This window comes from Schistocerca gregaria, chromosome 1 (genome assembly GCF_023897955.1).
Source record: "Schistocerca gregaria isolate iqSchGreg1 chromosome 1, iqSchGreg1.2, whole genome shotgun sequence".
NCBI classification, from domain to species: domain Eukaryota; kingdom Metazoa; phylum Arthropoda; class Insecta; order Orthoptera; family Acrididae; genus Schistocerca; species Schistocerca gregaria.
Window position 1 is genome coordinate 617,446,903 of NC_064920.1, and position 22,414 is coordinate 617,469,316.

General features: G+C 42.0%; 1 protein-coding gene across 3 annotated transcripts in view; it reads right to left on the bottom strand.

Moving 5' to 3' along the window:
- LOC126359055 (toll-like receptor 2) overlaps window positions 1–22,414 on the bottom strand; it is a 209,681-nt gene that overhangs the window by 96,255 nt on the left and 91,012 nt on the right. The window contains exons 1-2 of one of the 3 annotated variants that reach the window (XM_050007600.1): window positions 9,984–10,190; window positions 5,359–5,522 (exon numbers count right to left, since the gene is read on the bottom strand). In XM_050007600.1, coding sequence (XP_049863557.1) covers window positions 5,359–5,522; window positions 9,984–10,154 — 335 coding nt within the window. In that variant the 5' untranslated portion in view covers window positions 10,155–10,190. Of the gene's footprint in view, window positions 1–5,358; window positions 5,523–9,983; window positions 10,193–22,414 lie in introns of those variants that run through there. The other 2 variants (XM_050007601.1, XM_050007602.1) reach the window with 2 other exon arrangements.

Genomic DNA, 22,414 nt, shown 5'->3' on the forward strand with positions numbered 1-22,414 from the left:
TCGACAGCTTCAGTAGTATCTATCCCATCTAACAGATGTAATAGGAGTTCAATAATAAAATTACCTTTCTTTGTGCCGAAATCCACTGGACGCTACGTCCGCTACATTAATCTACAAAGTTGTTATACAAACATCTGGTGACACCGAGATCTCGGAGCCGTGCAAACTTTGCACGCCACCAAATATTATCAAATGCGGTTGCGATGTCAATTGAGCGTGAGTGCATACTTCGCTGTCGAATTTTCTACAACATGAAAGCTCTGTTAACTGCATCATCTATACACTTTTCTACTCTGAATCCATATTGACAATGGTTTAGACCCCTGAGCTTCGTGTGAGTCTAGAAGCGGATACAGAGCAGACGCTGCTGAAGTTTGACCAAAACGCTCACTAAGGAAATAGATCTACAGCTCTTCGGTAATACCGGGTCATTATCCTTCCCTTTTTAATCACTATTGCTCTAGTTGTTTTTTATATTGCCGGAGTCCTGCCTATTCGCAACGTGTCGTTTAGTAATGCTGTCAAATATGGCACTATCGGTGGACCTATTTTCTGCACGACTTGAGGGCACACACCATCCGGACGAGGTGCCTTTCCAGTTTTGTGGTTGGAAATTGCTACAGAAACTTGTTCTTGACCGCAAAGTGTAGCCAAAATCTGATCATCGTGTTCGTTATCTTGTTCGTTTCTAAGTTTGTGTGTATTTAAGTTTCTGTGTTGGTGCTATCATCATGAAATAGGGCAGTTAGCAGTTATTCTACTAACTCCCTGCATCTAGCCATCGTTGAGTCCTCTTTGCGAATTGTAGAAATGGTAGTAGGTTCCTTAATCTTTTCAGTCATTAGTTTATATGGTATTCCTCATATGTGAGATTGAAGTTAACTTCGTAGGCACTTCTCCCAATATGTTCTTTAGATTTTCTGAAGCGTTGAACACAGTAGACTGGAAATAGCACATGACTTTTCTTCTGACAACAGCACCTTAAAGAACACACGGTTGAAGAACTGTTTTGACGCATTAAGCTATAAGCAAAATATGTGAAACAGAGGAATCTAGAAGTTAAGTTGAGGTGTACTAATGTACAAGTACAAGGCACTGTCATAGTAATGATAAAGAAAGTTAATTAAAACAATTTAAAAATGTAAATATGTAGTAATTGACACATCAGGTTTAGTCAGTAAGAACAAAGTGCAAATCATCATCATCATCATCATCATCATTTACGACTGATTATGCCTTTCAGCGTTCAGTCTGGAGCATAGCCCCCTTATAAAATTCCTCCATGTTCCCCTATTCAGTGCTAACATTAGTGCCTTTTCTGATGTTAAACCTATTACTTCAAAATCATTCTTAACCGAATCCAGGTACCTTCTCCTTGAGCTGCCCCGACTCCCCCTACCCTCTACTGCTGAACCCATGAGTCTCTTGGGTAACCTTGCTTCTCCCATGCGTGTAAGATGACTCCACCATCTAATCCTGTTCGCCCTGAGTGCTACATCTATAGAGTTCATTCCCAGTTTTTCTTTGATTTCCTCATTGTGGACACCCTCCTGTCATTGTTCCCATCTACTAGTACCTGCAATCATCCTAGCTACTTTCATATCCGTAACCTGAACCATGTTGATAAGGCAACCTGAATCCACCCACCTTTCGCTCCCATACAACAAACTTGGTCGAAAGATTGAACGGTGCACAGATAACTTAGTCTTGGTACTGACTTCCTTCTTGCAGAAGAGAATAGATCGTAGCTGAGCGCTCACTGCATTACCTTTGCTACACCTCGCTTGCAGTTTTTTCACTATGTTGCCATCATGTGAGAATATGCATCCTAAGTACTTGAAACCGTCCATCTCTTCTAACTTTGTTCCCCCTATTTGGCACACAATCCGTTTATATTTCTTTCCCACTGGCATTACTTTCGTTTTGGAAATGCTAATCCTCATACTATAGTCCTTACATTTCTGATCTAGCTCTGAAGTATTACTTTGCAAACTTTAAATATAATGCTGGCAACAATCAGAACAAAGTGCAAATTGTGAACAAAATTGGCAGAAAGAAAGAAATAACAAAGATTGAAAATAAAGTAATTACATTCCCTTAGTTGCTTAGTATTTGAACGTAATGTTCTGCAAGAGCCACGTCTTGATTATTGTTAGGACTAACGCTAATACCACGAAGAGCACCTATCTTCAGTTCATAAAAAGCATCCAATGCACAAAACGGAGTTTCATTTTCTAATCTACTTGATGATTTTCCATAGCATAGATGGGTTCTTACCAAGTGTTAAATCATTTATGTCCATACAATGTAGAGTTTTTGAGAATGGTGCAAATGGTCACTTGAACAGGAACATTATGCAGAAGCGAGCGTTACAAAAACAAACAGTCCATACACAACGTTGCTATGTCAGCTCAAAGCTTCAGGTGAGGCTCTAAATGACGCCTGCTACTACATGATTTCCTTCGATCGTTTCAGCAGTTTTCAGTACAAATTATAGTGCAATTAAACTAATACTTGAATGTGTAAGCACTGCACAACGAGTGACCCAGTACAGATCCTCCGACTTCAACTTCACCAGTGCAGCTGGTCGTGGTAGCGCTTATACACTACATGGTTTGTTTTTTTTTTCAGTTTTCCATAATACTGCAGTGTCTGTTTACATCAACAGTAAAATCACTTTCATTACACTAAACAAAGGGTCACGTATAATGGCGGCTTTAAGCTGTCTATCTTGACTGTGGACCAAGTGACAACGATGCAGGTAACTCAAGAGTAGGAGCTGCATGAGGCTACGTGAAGCCATTTAGAAATAGAACGATGCACGCAGGGGAATAAGGACTGGGAAAGAAGAATCATATTGAATGTTCCTAATACTATTGACGCCAGAATTCTTGTTTACAAGGAAATGGACTTCCCATGTGGAAATCAGTGTTGAGTTTTCCAAATTGTTCGACACGTTGAAAAAAATCGTACGCAAAATTTTAGCTGAAGACGTAAACTGATAGACTCTAAGAAATTATGAAATATGACTTTTTTTCACATGGTTTCCGCGCTTGGAATTGGGTGGTGTGCAGCGCTCAGTTCTCTCGCTTCACGATGCACCGCTCTCTTGTCACTGCTTCCATTGCTTTTGCGAAGCGAGCACAAGTTTGCCGACTAACGCTCATAACCAGACCCAACCCAATCCAACGTGAACCCAAACCAGCCTAACAAAACGCAACTTAACCAAAAAATACTACTCATATTTTATCTGTAATATTGATTCCAAAGTGGTATTGACAATATGCACATATATATGAATTCCCTAACATGTATACACTAATTTATTTCTTCCAGCTTTATCTAAAATCTGAAATACTGATACAATATTCCAACGTTTCCTGTACACCATGAACATGAATTAAGTACAAAAAATGGCAAATCTGTGAGTAGCAGAAGAACTTTGACGTTTTTATAGAAAAGTGGGCTGTAACTAGGTATGACACCAGCCTAATATCGGTTTATTTTGTGAAGTTCTATGCGTATTTAATCATATTTTGAAACTTATAAAAGTAAATTACACAGTAATAGTGTTTGAAAATTCGGAATATTCTCAAGTCAGTATACTGAAACTTGGAGGGATCTTTCCATAATATTTTTCTATAATAATGCTCCATAAAATGAGTTCCATTGAGTGAAAGTCCTCGGTCTAACGGTTGACGTTCATCCGTCCCAACAGGTTCAGTGTGAAGTATCTTAATCGGCGTCAATTGTAAATGCTACTGGTAATGACTCAGAATTTGTATGACATGATCAGAGATTTAGAATGAGAAAAGGTTTGGTATAACTAAACCGATGAAAACCGTGTCTCACAAAAAAGTAGACTTTGATGTGTCTATCAGAAGACTTTCAGTCCAGAATATTGACCTTTTCACACATGGTGCAAATTGTTCGGTCCATTCATTCAAGAAATGATATATGCTCGTTGACAGTTGCTAAGGAATACAGAAGTGGTGGAATAATCACTGATAATGACAGACGACATGGAACACAATACGTACTTAATATACGCCGAGTGGAACATCTGCAACGAAAAATGGTACAGATTTCTGGGCTCGGAAAAACAGGATAACAGATCTAAATAGCGTTCGTGTTTGATCCACATCAGGCTCACAACATCAAGTTCGATATCGGACTCTCAGTAAGGAATTTGCCCTTCTCGGGCACTAATGCACATTTTGCTCCTGTCATTAATGCTGGCTATCAAACTGTTGAGCAGTCCTTGGGTGATATTGGCCCACTCCTCTATGAAAGAGGTTTTTTTTTTCATGCACAGTTCGGGGAGGGGGTGTCGCTGAGAAACACTTGACACTGTCGTCCATAAAATCGAAAGTACGGACCTGTCTCACTCCTAAACAGACGGACATGATGCAGAATTATCTCCGCACAATAACGCCGTGCTTTAAATGGACCTCGCACAGAGATATACAGCGGTGTTCGCTCATTGTGCATAACGCCTTCCCGTACCATAACGCTTTTCTGTTTTTTTAAATCGTCAACATTCAGTGGTCTATAACGTGTTCCCCTCTCTCTCTCCACACTAACTGATGGCCAGAATCACGTGACACAATGAAGCGGTATTCGTTGGAGAACCACTGTTGTTGACCGCAACCAACATACTCTGCATCAACTAACGCTTCCTCGACGATGAAGTGGTTAATGTGGGATGAGTTCAACAGGCTTCCGAGCATACAAACCAACCCGATTTAATCGCTGCGAAATGGAGTGAGATATTTTTTTCTTTTCGCCATTAGGGCTGCGTATCGGTCCTCATGCAGTATGGAGGTCCGTCTTATACCAACGGCATGCTTTTGCAAAGCGTTTGCACTTTCAGTGTCCTTTCTTAAGCACGAGATGACACTTTTGGACTCAGAAATTACTTTGGCCACAGTGGTGACACTTGACCGGCTTCGAATCGTTCAACTGTTATCCACGATCTTTAGTATCACATCATTTGTAAATGTGTTGCCGAACGACATGGAATGCCTTCGTAAAACAACGTACTGCATGAACTGTCGAATGCATACAGAGCGCTCGTGCAGAGGATCGTTACAGTTAATAAGTCCCGCCATCTGCATTTCATTTTATTATCATTGATCGGGTATTCCGTAGCAATTGTTGGCTGCTCCATAGGAACTGGCAGTTGTTCCTTAGAAGTGTCAGTTGTTCCTTAGCAACTGTCAAGCAGTATCTACATTCGAATAGTAATTTGATGGTGCCAATAAAGTCGTGTAAACAGCTTTCAGTACTATTTACAACCAGATCTGCAGTTTTTCACTCACTGTCAACATATCAATCTTAATACTGTCTAGAACTTACCGCTTACGGAGATGCGCGGCCTGGAGGTAGGCACAGTAGACTCCTTGTTGTTCCGCACGTGTGGGAGGTAGTATGCGGAACGTCAGAGTGTTTAGCAGCTTCGTCCTATATGCACTCACGAGGTCACCTGATCCAGTGTGTACAGAAAGTATGGTGCAGGTGACCTAAAATGAAAACAAAAATGCTCACAATCTCATTTCCATTTTGACTTCTGAAAGATTTACGTAATAGTCTCGTACGTCCATAACGAAATATGCGTTTGTAACCGTGTGCTGAAGACTGCAAAGCATCATCAACATAAGTGCTTCTATTCATTTGTAGTGACGAAGTAACAGGCTCAACTTCGCTTACTGTTAAAAATGAACTCAGTCCTAAACTTTTTTTACCGGCAGTTTGTTGTATTATCGTCGTGGTCATTGGAAGACATTTCGGTGACAGGAAGAATTATATTTCTTGGTTCGTACATGAATTGTGTAAATGGTCCTTCCTGTAATATCTTGCATTTACGATTATAGAGAATTTATGTAAATCTGTGACGTTGACCACATGCGCATATTTCGAAAGACCATTGTGCCTCTTCTGTTGACGCAACTGTCAAACATATTGTATGATGATAATACGAACAATACAGCGCTTAGTCAACATTAAAACTGCAGAGGCTTATAGAATATTGACTACCGAAGTGCAAATTACAGAAATTGTGCACCGGTAACCAAGTGGAACATCTAGCCGTCTTATGAGCTCTAGAGGAACTAGATGAATTGCGGAAAAAAGAATATTTTGAAGGAAGCTACTATATGCAGATGAATTACAAGAGAAAAGAACAAAAGGAAGCTGTAACACGCACGGACAGTCGAATTACGCTGGATTCGCTGAAAATTATCTGAAATCAAAAATGTATTACAGAACAGATCAGAAACAAAGGAAGGGGAGGTATCGAATGGAACAAAGTCAATAACAATTTCTCCATTTTATTTGGACTGTTGAGCTCCGTGGCCGCGGATAATGATACACTATAAAAATACAGCAACCAGCCACTTTTTGTCAGCAAGAAACTTTTAGGAATGAATTTTCAGGCAAGCTTGACAACAGATATCTTGATAAAATTTAATGGAAAGCTGCAACACAATTCGTGCACCTGTGATCAAAAAGAAATTAAAATGCGTTACAAAAGAAAAGAGGGAAAAGGATTGAGCTGAACTTTAAAAAAGAGGCCGGCCGCGGTGGTCTCGCGCTTTTAGGCGCGCAGTCCGGAACCGTGCGACTGCTACGGTCGCAGGTTCGAATCCTGCCTCGGGCATGGATGTGTGTGATGTCCTTAGGTTAATTAGGTTTAAGTGGTTCTAAGTTCTAGGGGACTAATGACCACAGCAGTTGAGTCCCATAGTGCTCAGAGCCATTTGAACCATTTTTAAAAAAGAGACGACCACAAAGGAGTTTACCCCGACTGTTAAAGGTCGTCTTTCCATTATGTCATCATCGGTCTCCAATCTTGTAACATTGTTAACTGGGCACGGGAAATTATTCTGCCATCGGTTCAGACGAATTCCCAATGCTGGTTGCACAGGCGGAGAGGATGTGTCGTGAACATAATAATGAGAGAGATATTTAGGAAGAGCATTACAGAAAAGGGAGTTAGGTGACCATTCAGCGCCAGTTTTAATAATTTCACAAATTTTGTAATGAAATAAACTTTTCCAACATATAAATACACAGTCTGGTGAGAAGAATCCGGACACCTGTTAGTGGACACTAAACCAGAAAAGATGGTGATGTTGGTTATTGGAGCGAAGTCATGTTCTCAGTCATAGCAAAGGTGCTCCATTGCCATGGTCTCGGGTCCTTCAGCAGGACACTCTGTTGTTGTCCCTAAACCATTGTCTCACAAATGCTGCAGTATGACAGGGTGTATTCTCATGCTGATACAATCAATTATCGTCTGCGAACAGCTCCTCTGCCGTATGCAGTACACAGTGCTGTGTTTCTATCCCTCCACATTTAGCGTAATCACAGGCGCATTAAGGGAAGCAGTCAAATAGTTCAAATGGCTCTGAGCACTATGGGACTTAACATCTGAGGTCATCAGTACCCTAGAACTTAGAACTACTTAAACCTAACTAACCTAAGTACATCACACACATCCATGCCCGAGGTAGGATTCGAACCTGCGACCTTAGCAGGCGTGGGTTGCCGGACTGAAGAGCCTAGAACCGCACGGCCAGGGAAGCAGTCACTACCTAAGAAAAACACCACCATAAACATCAGCACCTCCTCTCTACTTCACTTTTGGCACCAAATATGATGGCAGGTAATATTCTCCAAGCATTCGCCAAACCTAAGCCCTTTTATTGAATTGTCAGAGCGTATAGCGTGATGCACCACTCCAAATCACTCTTTCCGTTCAGCCACTGTACAGTGCTGTCGCTCTTTGCACCGCCACAGGTGTAACTTAACATTGGGCACTGAAATCTGTGGCTTATACGGAGTTGCTCGACCACTGTACTTCCTACATACTTTGTGCTAACTGGGCTGTTGATAGCACTTTGAAATTGAAGAATAAATTTTTCGGAAGGTTACGTGCGATATTTTAAAACCAAGCTCCACAATGCCCGATGGTCCATGTCCGTCAGTGCATGACGTATGCTTGATCTTGGTTTTGCTGGGATTGTTCCTTAGCGTTTCCACTTCACACTCACGTCATCGACTGCCCCCTTGGGCAGCGTTGTAAGTGTTCCTTAATCAGGTGACATCCAATAACTTGTTCATGTTCGACGTCATCGAGACCCAATGACCGACACATACTGCTGTTAGCGCTTCTCTAGTGATTACAAAATACACCCCGCATCCTTTTATAATGGCTTCTCTAGCGACAGCATAGTACACCCGTCCTCCTTTTATAATGGCGACTCCGCCTCTCGATATATCCAGTGGTCAATTTCGCATTGCATAAGAACAATCATATTTCTTGTCGAAAACTGAAAACCTGATGTGGTGTACACATTTGTTCTTGTAACAAGATCATAATATTTTTGCGTATTATTACGAAAGCTAATATTGAAAGAATGTGAAACACAGTGAAACGTTCTCCTATAAATGTAATTAACTTCATATTTTCACTCACATAGTGGTAATTCATTCCCTTTAGACTAGTGTCACATATCGTGTCCAGAAATTAAACATAAAGCATTGGAAACATTAAAATGGAATATGACGCAAAAATAAACAAGCACTAATCAAGAATTGATCGTGTCAGTGTTTGGTATGCGATTTCTCTCGCATAGTACCTTAATGTTCTAACAGCATTTGCCTTCGCTACAAGTAAATTTATACAGTCATTGCTCTGTATGTATAGACGTGGAGGTCAGTGAGAGAACTCGTCGGGTATAATCGTCTGCGAATTAGGGTCCCGAAGCACAGCACATTTACGCAGACGTTATCAGCCACATATAGCGTACGCCAAGGTGAACGTGTTATTTTATGTTACGCCACTAACGAATAAACGCTGACTGTCGAGTGACAGGCACATGTTTGAAACTACATACATAAATCCTGTGGGCCCCTATTGCGTATCCGCTTTGCAGTTGCTACACCCAAAACAAGAGAGGAAGGAACGAAGGTTAGGGTGTAACGTCCCGTTGACATCGAAGTCATCAGAGATGGAGTTCAAGCTCTGAATGTTTGAAGGAGGAAGAAGGAAACCGGCCATGCCCTTTCAAAGTAAACATTTCAGCATAGCCTGTAGACGGAAAACCTAATTCTGGATGACTGAACGCGGATTTGAACCGTCCTACTCCCGACTGCGAGTCCAGTGTGCTAGCCACTGCGTCAACTGGCACGATGCACCCAAAATAAATGTAATAATGTTTGGTCTACTTATCCAAATGACATCTCAATTTCATTGTCTTGAGGGCCAGCTAACAATATTTGCCATAAGAAAGAAACTTGCTGTCGTAATTATCGTATACATCTCATTGTCTGGACCTATCCAGTACAATCTAACATTTCCCTACGTAGCCGAGGTCGCTTAGGTTCGACGCGGAAGTAATCTGGTTTGAGTCCCCAAGGCGGAAAAAATTTCAAGTCCAGTACTTACCCAGCAACTGGAGGACTATCGATGGCTTAAATTTATTGGCCAACATATCACGTACCATGTCGCGAATTTAACTTTCCTCAATGTCTTATGAATGAGGACACATGGCACAGTAAGTAATGGTCCTTCTGCCGAGTCGTGATTTCAATTTGGCACCTCTCTTCGTGCTCGTTCACTCTCTTCCTTCTCTCATCATGATACAACGCAAACATGAAATCGCGTTATTTACGCGCCTGCAGTCAACAGATCTACGGAAGACGCATCTATTACACAAGGCGAGGACAGCGACTATCGTATGCGCAGATAGAAAATTTCTTCGGGTTAGGCAGCTGACCATATCCTTCGACACATCTTCTTCCACTGCACCGACCATGACCGCAACATTCAAAAAATATAATCCGTCTTATATGGAATGCGCCTCTCTGACGAGAATGATGCACCTGAGTTTGATACACTCACACTCACTATCACTTTCACTTCAAATTGCAGAGGCAGTATTGCAGCAGTGCCTTGTAATTGGGAACTGGTGAAATACCTGTAGGTCATCTCTGGAGACAACACTAAAGCGACAGCCCTGGAGCACATCGGTATTGTTGTCGTGTACGTTGTCACACGTCAGCTGAGCAAAGTTGATGCGTTTAGCAGCCAGGCCACCTGCCGCTGAGTGAAACACGAGCAGCAGGAGCAGCAGCAGCGGCCACCACATGCTGCCGCAGTGGCGCCCGCCGTTACACGGACTCGACTGAACGCCAAAGGACGCCAAATGCGTCACATGTTACGCCAACGTCCCCTCCTTCTCCTTCCCCCTCCCCTCCCCCTCTCCCACCGCGAGCACCGTTTAGTCCGAGATCTCGGGCCAAACCTGTTCCGCACGTAAACGCCAACCTGTCTGACTCGGTCTCGTCATACTGTCCCAACATTATATTTTTTGCACTCATCGTTCACTCCGTTCAATGTGGTACCCTTTCCACAGCCCAATAGTTTACTCTGTTATGTGTACCTACTTATCTGCGATCTAGAGAGTAAGAGCAGCTATGTTTACCAACATTTACAATTTTGCATTTGTATATAAAACGAAACCTCTACTATATGCAGAATATTAGAGGAACATTAAATCAGTAGCAAAGATAAAAAAAATCAATACTCAAGAGTTGCAATCACGAGTGCTTGTGTAAGGTAACAAACGACCTAGAGCTTCTGTTACTAAATGGTTCAAATGGCTCTGAGCACTATGCGACTTAACTTCTAAGGTCATCGGTCGCCTAGAACTTAGAACTAATTAAACCTAACTAACCTAAGAACATCACAGACATCCATGCCCGAGGCAGGATTCGAACCTGCGACCGTAGCGGTCACGCGGTTCCATCCTGAAGCGCCTTCTGTTACTAACTGTGCACTCGTAAAAAAATTAATCACAGCCAGAGGACATCATGCTAATATCGTTAACACTGTCTCTAGCCTTGATAACGGTCTCAGTTTGGCGAGGAAGCGAGTTCACAACTTCCTTCAGCTACGCCATATCCAGCAGCTGCTACGCGTAGTGGATTACAACCCATAGAACCCCCCAGGACACCAGACTTCGGGGATAGTTGCTGCATTTCACTCTCTATTCTCAGTTGCCTTCATACATTTTCTATGGGATTAAGATCGGTTGAAACTCGGAAATTCAAGGTAAGTTCATGTGGGACCAACATCGGTCCCTAGGCTTACACACTACTTAATATAACTTAAGGGGACCACACTGTGGTTCCCGGTAACAAAAAAAAATCGATCTTCGGCTTTCATCATATTTCTATAGATATTTAAGTACTCTGAAAAGGATTTTGCTGAAAATTTTTAATCGAGCATTTAAGGAGCCTATACCTACCGTGTTTGTTTATGTGCCACGCCCACTTTTCTGTCACCCACTGTTCTGCATATACTTTAGATTTTTATTTCCTCTACATTGCACTTTAGCGATGTTTTTTTACTCCAGAGTGTGTTGGCTATCCTTGGAATGCAACAGTCGGTATTCTTTTGATTCTGCTGTTTGTAAACAACACGCTTTCAAACACGCGGTTAGTTTTATTCAAGTGTGCTAGCGAGTAGTTGTTATACTTGTTTGCGGTGCTTGTTTACGTGTGTTTTGTTGTGTTTATTGAAGATGACGAAACGCAAAGGCATGTTCAAGAAACGACAATTTAGAGGAAACAAGTTTAGAAAGCTTTCTGTACAAGAACTTATGTCGCCTGGCAACGATGTTTCTAATTGTATTTCTTCAACGAGTGCATCATCAGAGAATATTTCACCATTTCAAGAGAGTTACAACGAATTTACTGTAAGTGGCAAGGGGTGCAGCTACATTATTATAAATTTGAGAATTATAAATTTGTACAATGTAGACAGTGTGGTGAGCCACAGAGTGTGAAAATTTGTGAGAGTGTCAGTGGGTGAAAAGGTCTAGCAATTGCTTTGGATTTAATTTGCACTAAATGCTCAGCTGTGATTTCATTTATGAGTTCTTCAAAACCAGATGCAAGTGGCCCCTTACGAAATCAATATTAGATTAGTTTATGTCTTACTATCCATTGGCAAGGGCATGGCTGCAGGGAGAACATTTTGTTCAGTGATGAACTTACATCAACAACCAAATAAATTTTCAAAACTGATTACAATACTAGAGGAAGCTGTATGTGAGGTCAGTGAGGAAAGCATGAAAATGGCTGCTAGGGAAGCAGTGGAAGAAAATGATGGATGTTTGGATATTGTAGTTGCACTTGATGGAAGTTGGCAGAAAAGAGGACATACTTCGCTGAATGGAGTAGTGAGTGCCACAAGTGTAGACACCGGTAAAGTGTTAGATGTGGAGATAATGTCTAAATACTGCAAATGTTGTAAAGTCAATGAACATAAAGAACACAACTGTGAGGCCAATTTTAGAGGAACAAGTGGTGGTATGGAATTTCATGGAGTAAAAAAATATTTCATCGCTCCGTAGAAACAAGAGGCGTATGGTACACCAAATATTTGGGCTATGGTGACAGAAAGGCATACAACAATGTGATGAATTCTATGCCATATGGAGAAGCCATTATTAGCAAAATAGAATGTGTAGGCCATGTTCAAAAACGTCTGGGACAAGGTTGAGAAAACTAACTGTTTATATGAGAGGAAAAAAATTAGAAGATTGAAAATTGTTGACTGGACAGGGTAAGTTAACTAAAACTGAAATAGAAAACTTTCGGGTATACTATGGGCAGGTAATTGGGAGAAACAAAGAAAATCTGGAGGCAATGAAGAGAGATGTTTGGGCCATATTCTTCCATAAGTGCTCTACTGATGATGAGCCATGTCATGGATTGTGTCCATCAGGAGAAAATTCGTGGTGCAAATACTATAGGGCTCAGGCAACTGGAGAATCTTATTCTCACCAGCATTCCCTTCCTGCTGCTGTTATTACAGCAGTTAAACCTATTTTCAGAGACCTGGCTCATCCTGACCTTCTAAGGAAATGTCTGCATGGACAGACACACAACCCAAATGAAAGTTTCAACAGCATAATTTGGAACCGCCTCTTAAAACTGTATTTGTAGAAATGCATACAATGAAACTAGGAGTTCATGATGCTGTTATTACATTCAGTTGTGGTAACATTGGACAGTGTTGGGTACTGAAAAAGCTGGGAAGTAATTCTTGTGAAAATATGATCATTGGGCTACAACACTGCGATAAAATGAGGATAGCCGATGCAGATAGGTCTGCATCTAATATGGCCAACAAGCAAGACAAACATCCAGGAAGGTGATAAAGAAGCTGGAAGACCTGCTAGAGGCCAAAGAAGGGCCATCATATGCAGCAGGACAGAATTAATTAACTATAAGTAACAAATTCCAAAAGTTTTTTCTATAACGTCATTTTCCCACAAATTAAAACATTCAGTACATATGGCCATTATATCAGAAACTATCATAGATAAATGAATGAAATTTTCAGAGGCTCTGCATAACATAAAAAGCCACCTCTGGTACTACATTCATTAACATTCCCCGTTAGGAATTTCCCAAAAAATATTGTTTGTTAATAAATTTAAAAAAGTATTTCTTAAAAACTAGAAAATGGATAAAGTAAATTTTAGTACAGTGGACTCTATTAGCACCATGTAACTTACAGTAAAAATATTAAGGTCCTGCGTCAAATAGTTTTTTTCAGAAATGGGTCAAATACTTGCTTAAATTAATATGGGTTAGATAGGCATGATGTGGTCCCCTTAAAGTAACTTACGTTAAGGATAACACACACACACCCATGCCCGAGGGAGGACTCGAACCTCCGGCGGAGGGTGCCGCTCGAACCGTAGCAAGGCGCCTTAGAACGCACGGCTACCACGCGCGGATAAGATCAGTTGACTTAGCGAGACACTCGAAGTGCTCTATGAGGCCTGGCAGTCAAACCATGGAACTTTGAACAACGGTACTGTCAGCTTTGAAGGCGAAAGTGACCACAGCATACTAGTATTGAAAGTGTAATGGCAAGGGCAACACTTCACCCTCGACAGTTTTGAAGTGAACATCCTTTAATGTCACAATAATCTCAACGATGGGCCCAATCCCCGTAAGAAAGAGGCCCCCAAAATTTCCTAGAACCACCTCTACACACTGGAGGTTAAATGCCTCATAGATTCGTCGTTGGACTCGATGACTTGCACTATTTGGAAAGAGGAAAAACTGTTCAGATCCTCTGCTATACCCGCAGGACAGGACAGATGGTATAATTTGTGGAAAGGGGCCAAAATGAGTGGCTGTCAGTTGCACTCGAACATACTACTTTATTCATTTGACAAACATTACAAGAGTAAAGAAAACATTAAATACAAAACCAGGCAAACATTAATTTTAGGACTAAATTCCCGGCTAAATGCGCCATTCACTCTCATGCCTCAAGGGCAAAACAACTTTAATTTAAAACCGGCTGAAGGCCCATCACGTAACACTCTAAAACAAGAATTTGATTTTTAAAAGGTAGATGGCCTCATCTTAAAACATTTCTTTGAATTAGGCTGAAAGCCCAAACAATCTCACGCCTTAAGGGCAAAACGACTTTAATTTAAAATCGGCTAGAAGTCGTACATAAACAAATAACAAGGACAAATAAGAAAAGGCAGCACATCAAACGGCGCTTAGAAGTTTCCAACGGTCGACCTGGAATTCAAAAACTAAAGCTTGCTTTGGTGACACAGGCAGTCGGCCCAACTAATGCTCAATCCGACGGCAACCCAAGCGACAGACAGTCAGCACACCAAGCGACAGGATAATTTCCGCTCCACCCGACCAGCACACAACAGAGAGTTCAATGGAACAACGCAGAAGGTATCGGCTCCCACAACGATTTACACATTCAGCTGTCAAACTACATGCCGTGCTGGACAGCCACAACACGACGTGGAAAATGCACTCTCTGAATTTACGTCAACGGCCAGGGCAGGCAACAGGAACGTTAACGGCCACAAGGCAGAAGATTCCGTTGATGCACTTCAGTTCAAAAATAATCAAGTTAACAGCCGGCCGCGGTGGCCGAGCGGTTTTAGGCGCTACAACCGGGAACAGCGCGACTACTACGGTGGCATGGATGTGTGTGATGTCCTTAGGTTAGTTAGGTTTAAGTATTTCTAAGTTCTAGGTGACTGATGACCTCAGATGTTAAGTCCCACAGTGCTCAGAGCCATAATTAAGTTAAAGTTCACAGGAGGATGGCTAGAATTTCGCCAACTTGAAAACACACGTTGTTACTCGCGGGAATGTCCCAACAGCACACAACGAAATTCAAACGGCACAATGTGAACAATTGGGGCTGGCTGGTAGATTAAGTAAAGACTCAACTTTCGTGTCCGGGATCGGTGAGCAACGGACCTCGTAGCAATGGGAACAGCCCCTCACACTCCGCCTGTTCCCATTGCCCATATCCCGGTCTACACGTGTGCGAATGATCCACAGGCCACTGCTGAAAGCAGCGAAACACCATCGACACAGAATGCCCAAGATGTGCAACAATCTTTCGATATGTCAATCCAGCTACCCGCAGGTCCAAAATGCGATCCTGTTCAAGTGTCTGAAGCTGTTCAGCAGGAGTACGTACTTGTCGATGGGGCGTAGTTGGACCCTAGAATGAGTGTTGTAGACACTTCACCGGTAAACTCTGCACTGTTAACTGCATGTAGAGTCAAAACAGAGGCTTCACATACAGGCCTACTGAGCACCATCTTATCGGCTTTACCACGCCTAATCAATTAGTAACACTACAGCCTCTCAGTATGCATGAATTTTGCCCTAGTGCCACTAAACATAGTCTTGTGTCGTGTTTTTCCGGCAGTTTATTTACCCATTATAGCAAAATTAAATGAAAAATAAAGAGAAAATATTCAGTAACAATGACTCAAAATAAAAATAAATAGCACATGGCAAGATTCTGTTACTTTATGACGAGAGGAATGGCATCCCGCGACCCTTTGTCACTAACACTGCTAATCCTGATTAATGAACCGACCCTGTGCGGGTACAGTGTAAGTCCAAGGAAAGGAAGAAGAATGTCTGTTACTTTAATACAGGTATAGATCCTATTGATAATACGTGCATAGATAATACAGAGAATATAGAGAAGAACGTAAAGGAATAATACTCTCACATAAGTTTCTACTCTGTTATTCCTGGGACACCTTACGTTAAGTGAGATAGTTGGTTCCAGAAACCTATTTGGAGGACGAGTTGTAGAAAGACTGCCGATATTGTTCTTTATCCAACACTTAAGATCTCGTTTTGAACTTGCTGATTGAAAATGCAAACCGCACCACTTTACTTACGCAGATAACCTGTCAATGCACTGGGCTCTACGAATAAGTGAAAAACACGCGGAAACAGCAACAACATGGCAAAACACAATATTTCAGCCGTTTTGTGTCACCTTGCAGCGATATGAAGCACGCTAGAAAAGTGCATAGTTTCTTTTTTTTAAGAATGTCGACCGTAATGTATACTATAACAGTGTGAGTTGATGCTTCCTGCATGGCCGAGTTTATCAAAATTAGTACTGCCTGCTGGAAGGGCCGGCGTGTATATTTACAACACAAGCTACAATCTAACATTTTAAATTACAAATGTAAGATTATTATTTATACATTATTTATATCTAAGCATGGCTTCATACACATAGTATTGCAATGTGTGGAATTTCCCTGGTACATTTGGTGTAGTTACTGTTAGTGAGCAACACAAATTGTGTATTACGGATCTCACTTTGGGGCACGCGAAGCTCTCGATGATAGGTGGAACGTCAAGGTAATGATGTGGTACGAAGGGTGCAAGGAACACGGGAACTAGACCTCGTGTTCCACCAGTCACCACGTGATGACGTGTCCAGAAGTAATACACTACTGGCCATTAAAATTGCTACACCAAGAAGAAATGTAGATGATAAACGGGTATTCATTGGACAAACATATTATACTAGAATTGACAAGTGATTACATTTTTACACAATTTCGGTGCATAGATCCTGAGAAATCAGTACCCAGAACAACCGCCTCTGGCTGTAATAACTGCCTTGATACGCCTGGGAATTGAGTGAAACAGAGCTTGGATGGCGTGTACAGGTACAGCTGCCCATGCAGCTACAACATGACACCATAGTTCATCAAGAGTAGTGACTAGCGTAGTGTGACGAGCCAGTTGCTGGGCCACCATTGACCAGACGTTTTCAGTTGGTGAAAGATCTGGAGAATGTGCTGGCCAGGGCAGCTGTCGAACATTTTCTGTATCTAGAAAGGCCCGTACAGGAACTGCAACAAGCGGTCTTGCGTTATCCTGCTGAAATGTAGGGTTTCGCAGGGATCAAATGAAGGGTAGAGCCACGAATCGTAACACGTCTGAAATGTAACGTCCACTGTTCAAAGTGTCGTCAATGCGAACAAGAGCTGACCGAGACGTGTAACCAATGGCACCCTATACCATCACGCCGGGTGATACGCCAGTATGTCGATGACGAATACACACTTCCAATGTGCGTTCACCGCGATGTCGCCAAACATGGATGTGACCATTATGATGCTGTAAACAGAACCTGGATTTATCCGAAAAAATGTCGTTTTGCCATTCGTGCACCCAGGTTCGTCGTTGAGTGCACCATCGCAGTCGCTCCTGTCTTTGATGCAGCCTCTAGACTAACCGCATCCATGGTCTCCGAGCTGATGGTCCATGGTGCTGCAAACGTCGTCGAACTGTTCGTGCATGTGTTTGTTGTCTTGAAAACGTCCCCATCTGTTGACTCAGGGATCGAGAGGTGGCTGCAGCCATGCGGATAACATGCCTGTCATCTCGACTGCTATTGATACAAGGCCGTTGGGATCCAGCACGGTGTTCCGTATTACCCTCCTGAAAGCACCGATTCCATATTCGGCTAACAGTCACTGGATATCGACCAACGCGAGCAAAATGTCGCGATACGATAAACCGCAATCGCGATAGGCTACAATTTGACCTTTTTCAAAGTCGGAAACGTGATGGTACGCATTTCTCCTCCTTACACGAGGCATCACAACAACGTTTCACCAGGCAACGCCGGTCAACTACTGTTTGTGTATAAGAAATCGGTTGGAAACTTTCCTCATGTCAGCACGTTGTAGGTGTCGCCACCGGCGCCAACCTTGTGTGAATGCTCTGAAAAGCTAATCATTTGCATATCACAGCATATTCTTCCTGTGGGTTAAATTTCGCGTCTGTTGCACGTCATCTTCTAGATCTACATCTACATCTCCATGATTACTCTGCAATTCACATTTTAAGTGCTTGGCAGAGGGTTCATCGAACTACAATCATATTTCCGAACGGCGCACGGGAAAAACAAACACCTAAACCTTTCTGTTCGAGCTCTGATTTCTCTTATTTTATTTTGGTGAACATTCCTACCTATGTAGGTTTGGCTCAACAAAATATTTTCGCATTCGGAAGAGAAAGTTGGTGACTGAAATTTCGTAAATAGATCTCGCAGCGACGAAAAACGACTTTGCTTTAATGACTTCCATCCCAACTCGCGTATCATATCTGCCACATTCTCTCCCCTATTACGTGATAATACAAAACGAGCTGTCCTTTTTTTCACCCTTTAGATGTCCTCCGTCAATCCCACCTGGTAAGGATCCCTCACCGCGCAGCAATATTCTAACAGAGGACGAACGAGTGTTGTGTAAGCTGTATCTTTAGTGGACTTATTGCGTCTTCTAAGTGTCCTGCCAATGAAACGGAACCTTTGGCTCGCCTTTCCCACAATATTATTTATGTGGTCTTTCCAACTGAAGTTGTTCGTAATTTTAACACCCAGGTACTTAGTTGAATTGACAGCATTGAGAATTGCACTATTTATCGAGTAATGGAATTCCAACGGATTTCTTTTGGAACTCATGTGGATCACCTCATACTTTTCGTTATTTAGCGTCAACTGCCACCTGCCGCACCATACAGCAATCTTTTCTAAATCGCTTTGCATCTGATACTGATTTTCGGATGATCTTACTAGACGGTAAATTACAGCATCATCTGCGAACAACCTAAGAGAACTGCTCAGATTGTCACTCAGGTCATTTCTATAGATCAGGAACAGCGGGGGTCCAAGTACGCTTCCCTGGGGAACACCTGATATCACTTCAGTTTTACTCGATGATTTGCCGTCTATTACTACGAACTGCGACCTTCCTGACAGGAAATCACGAATCCAGTCGCACAACTGAGGCGATACCCCATAGGCCGGCAGCTTGATTATAAGTCGCTTGTGAGGAACGGTGTCAAAAGCTTTCCGGAAATCTAGAAACACGGAATCAACTTGAGATCCCCTGTCGATAGTGGCCAGTACTTCGTGCGAATAAAGAGCTAGCTGTGTTGCACAAGAACGATGTTTTCTGAAACCATGCCGATTACGTATGAATAGATCGTTCCCTTCGAGGTGATTCACAATGTTTGGATACAGTATATGCTCCAAAACCCTACTGCAAACCGACGTCAATATAGGTCTGTAGTTAGATGGATTATTCCTACTATCCTTCTTAAACACTGGTGCGACCTGCGCAAATTTCCAATCTGTAGGTACAGATCTATCGGTGAGCGAGCGGTTGTATATGATTGCTAAGTAGGGAGCTATTGTATCAGCGTAATCTTCGTGATGTAGTAATTTTAATGGCCAGTAATGTAAACAAGAAACACTTCTGCGGGTGAAGTGGACTCATTAGGAAGCGTTAATGATAGTTACGCACGATTTATCAAAATGAATGGCGATACGTTCGCCATTCTGAATGACAACAGCAGGCTATTTTTTGTTTATAAAACTGGAAAGACTATTAATATTAAAGTCCGTCTTTGGTTGTAGAAAGCTGTTTATTGGCTCAAAATCGATGCTTTTCACTCTGGTCAATCGTCATCAGGTTATGTGGAATTACAATGAAAATCTGACATAATATATATCCGGGTGTAGTCCTATCCCATCCTGAACAACGATACCAAAAACGTAAAAGGACAGGAAAGCATGTCAAAATACTATAATTGCTGTCATGAGGCATTCGTGAAATATGCCTAGAATAGACGGTAAGGAGTATGAAAAACACCGTGCGAAATGGTATAAAGAATCCGAGGAATAAACCGACAGAAGAATACATAAGAAGTGGAAACGGAAAATAAATGAATGGTTAGGAGAGGGTTCTGGGGGACGACGACTTCTGTTGCTTTTTTGTTTGTTTACGTGTTTGCTTTGCTCAAATTCAATGTTAGTCTATTGTGTATTTTATATCCTTACACAATATAAATTGCATTTCACAAGCAATAACAATTTTTTGATCTCGTAACTTCTGCGCTATTACTTAACCAAAGCAGTTACTTTTGATACAAATTTAGTTTTAATGCACACATCTAAAGAATATAAGTAACCGTTGTTGTTATCACGCATTCAATAGAACTTTCATCATCATCATCATCATCATCATCATCATCATCATAAAATGCAAGAGTTTTCCATTATTAGTGATAAATGCGAAAGCTCTTCATGAACAACAGAAACATGTTTAATATAACTTTTTTGAAGTACTAAACTGATGTTTGATATGCACTGACGAGCTAAAACATTGTAACCACCTGCTTACTAAGTTGTTGGTCTATGGATTCGGCAGTTTGTTGGTAGTTTCGTGGAGGTACGTCGCACCAGATGTTCACGCTCAAGTCATGTAATTTCCTATGACCGCGGGCCGCTGATTTTTGTACCTGGTGATAGCGTTTGATAGCGACCCATATGAATTCCATAGGATTCAAATAAAAGGAAGTTCATCACAAAAACCACCAACTGAGTACGACCTCGTGCTTCTTAAACAACTGTGGATTTGGGACATAGACAACTATCCCTCCGCCACACGCAGTCAGGTAGCTTGCGGAGTATGGATGTAGATGCAGATGTGGATCCTGCTCGAAGGTATCTCCCGTAGCATAATGCTGCTCCCACACCTGCGTCCCTGCCGCAGTGAACATTCGAACCGCCGTTCGCGCGAATGACGGTGTTCGTGGAGACGACCGTCGGCCTCGTGCAGCAAAGACGTCGTTCATGCGACATGACGACATGGTTTCATTGACCCAGGGTCCAATTCCACGATCCCATGACCACTGCAATCGTAACTGACTATGGCATTGGCCAAACATGTGACGACGTAGGATAGTTTGCGTCGGAGCCCCGTATTCAACATTGTACGACGTACTGTGTACTCCGAAACACATATGTATGCACCATCATTGTGCTCTTTCGCAGACATGTCTCAGATCGCCACCTATTCTGCTTTACAGAGTAGACAAGGCTGCAAATCCCAAATCCCGTACAGAGTGGGGTACATCTCACGACTCATCATGCAGTGGTAGCATCACTGTAGTACTATCACTGTCCATAGATGCTCACTATAGTGGCACGTGAACGTTCGATCAGCTACATTCGAGATAATCGTTCACAGGCTGTGGGTAATAATAATATCACCACTGTCAAAGTCGATTACGTCAGTGGATTTCCCCATTTGCGAGCCGTGTCGTCGATAGAATTATAACCCATCCGTCTTTGAACCACTTACATATTTTGTTTACCGCGTCACGTTCCCGCAACGCCACAAGGCAAAATCCAACCTCGAGGTCAGCAGTGATCAAATGTTTCGCACTATCAGTGTATTTCTGTTCTGCGTTTTCTAGCGCCATATGTCAAAACCATTTTGTTTTATTTTTGTTACAACAATCCTCTATTTCGCTTAACAAATCGACAGTTTACGAATAAAACCTGAATTGAACATTGACAGTTTCAGTTTTGTTGTAAGTACTGTTAACTTTCAAATAACAGGCAGGAGGATAACTATGTAGGAGAAAATCATTCCGTCCTTTACTTGGCCCGTTTATATATCATCACTCAGTTTCTAGACGGTTCGCTGTTTATGATTTTTGCGAGATTCTAGTAAGACACTGACGACATACGTAAAGAAAGCGATCATTATGAGGTAACACCCAGCTAGTATGCAACCCTCTAAACGTATAGGTAACGCGGGTACGACATTAATTGCTGGTAGGAAAACTACCGTAATCTACGCTTACTTATGATAGTTTTCGGTAGCCTACGGTAGTTCTACAATTGTAGATACGGGACATTGTTCATAGCAACGCAGAGTAAGGCCACGCTCACAAACTGTAAACATGATCCCGGAGCGAACTGCTGGTGGCTCAACCGTCCTCACACAGTATATACGCAATACGGACTGAATCAGAAGCACGAAGATAGCCTTTACTAAGCGGTCAAATGCCGGTGTAAAGAGAAAAATGAAAAAATAATTATAGAAGAGAGAAATAAATCTTCCGAGGCGAGCTACAAACACGTTAAATAGGTAATAGACTGTATAAATATTGTTACAGAATCCTGCCCAGTGCCCGAGGCTTGGAGTTG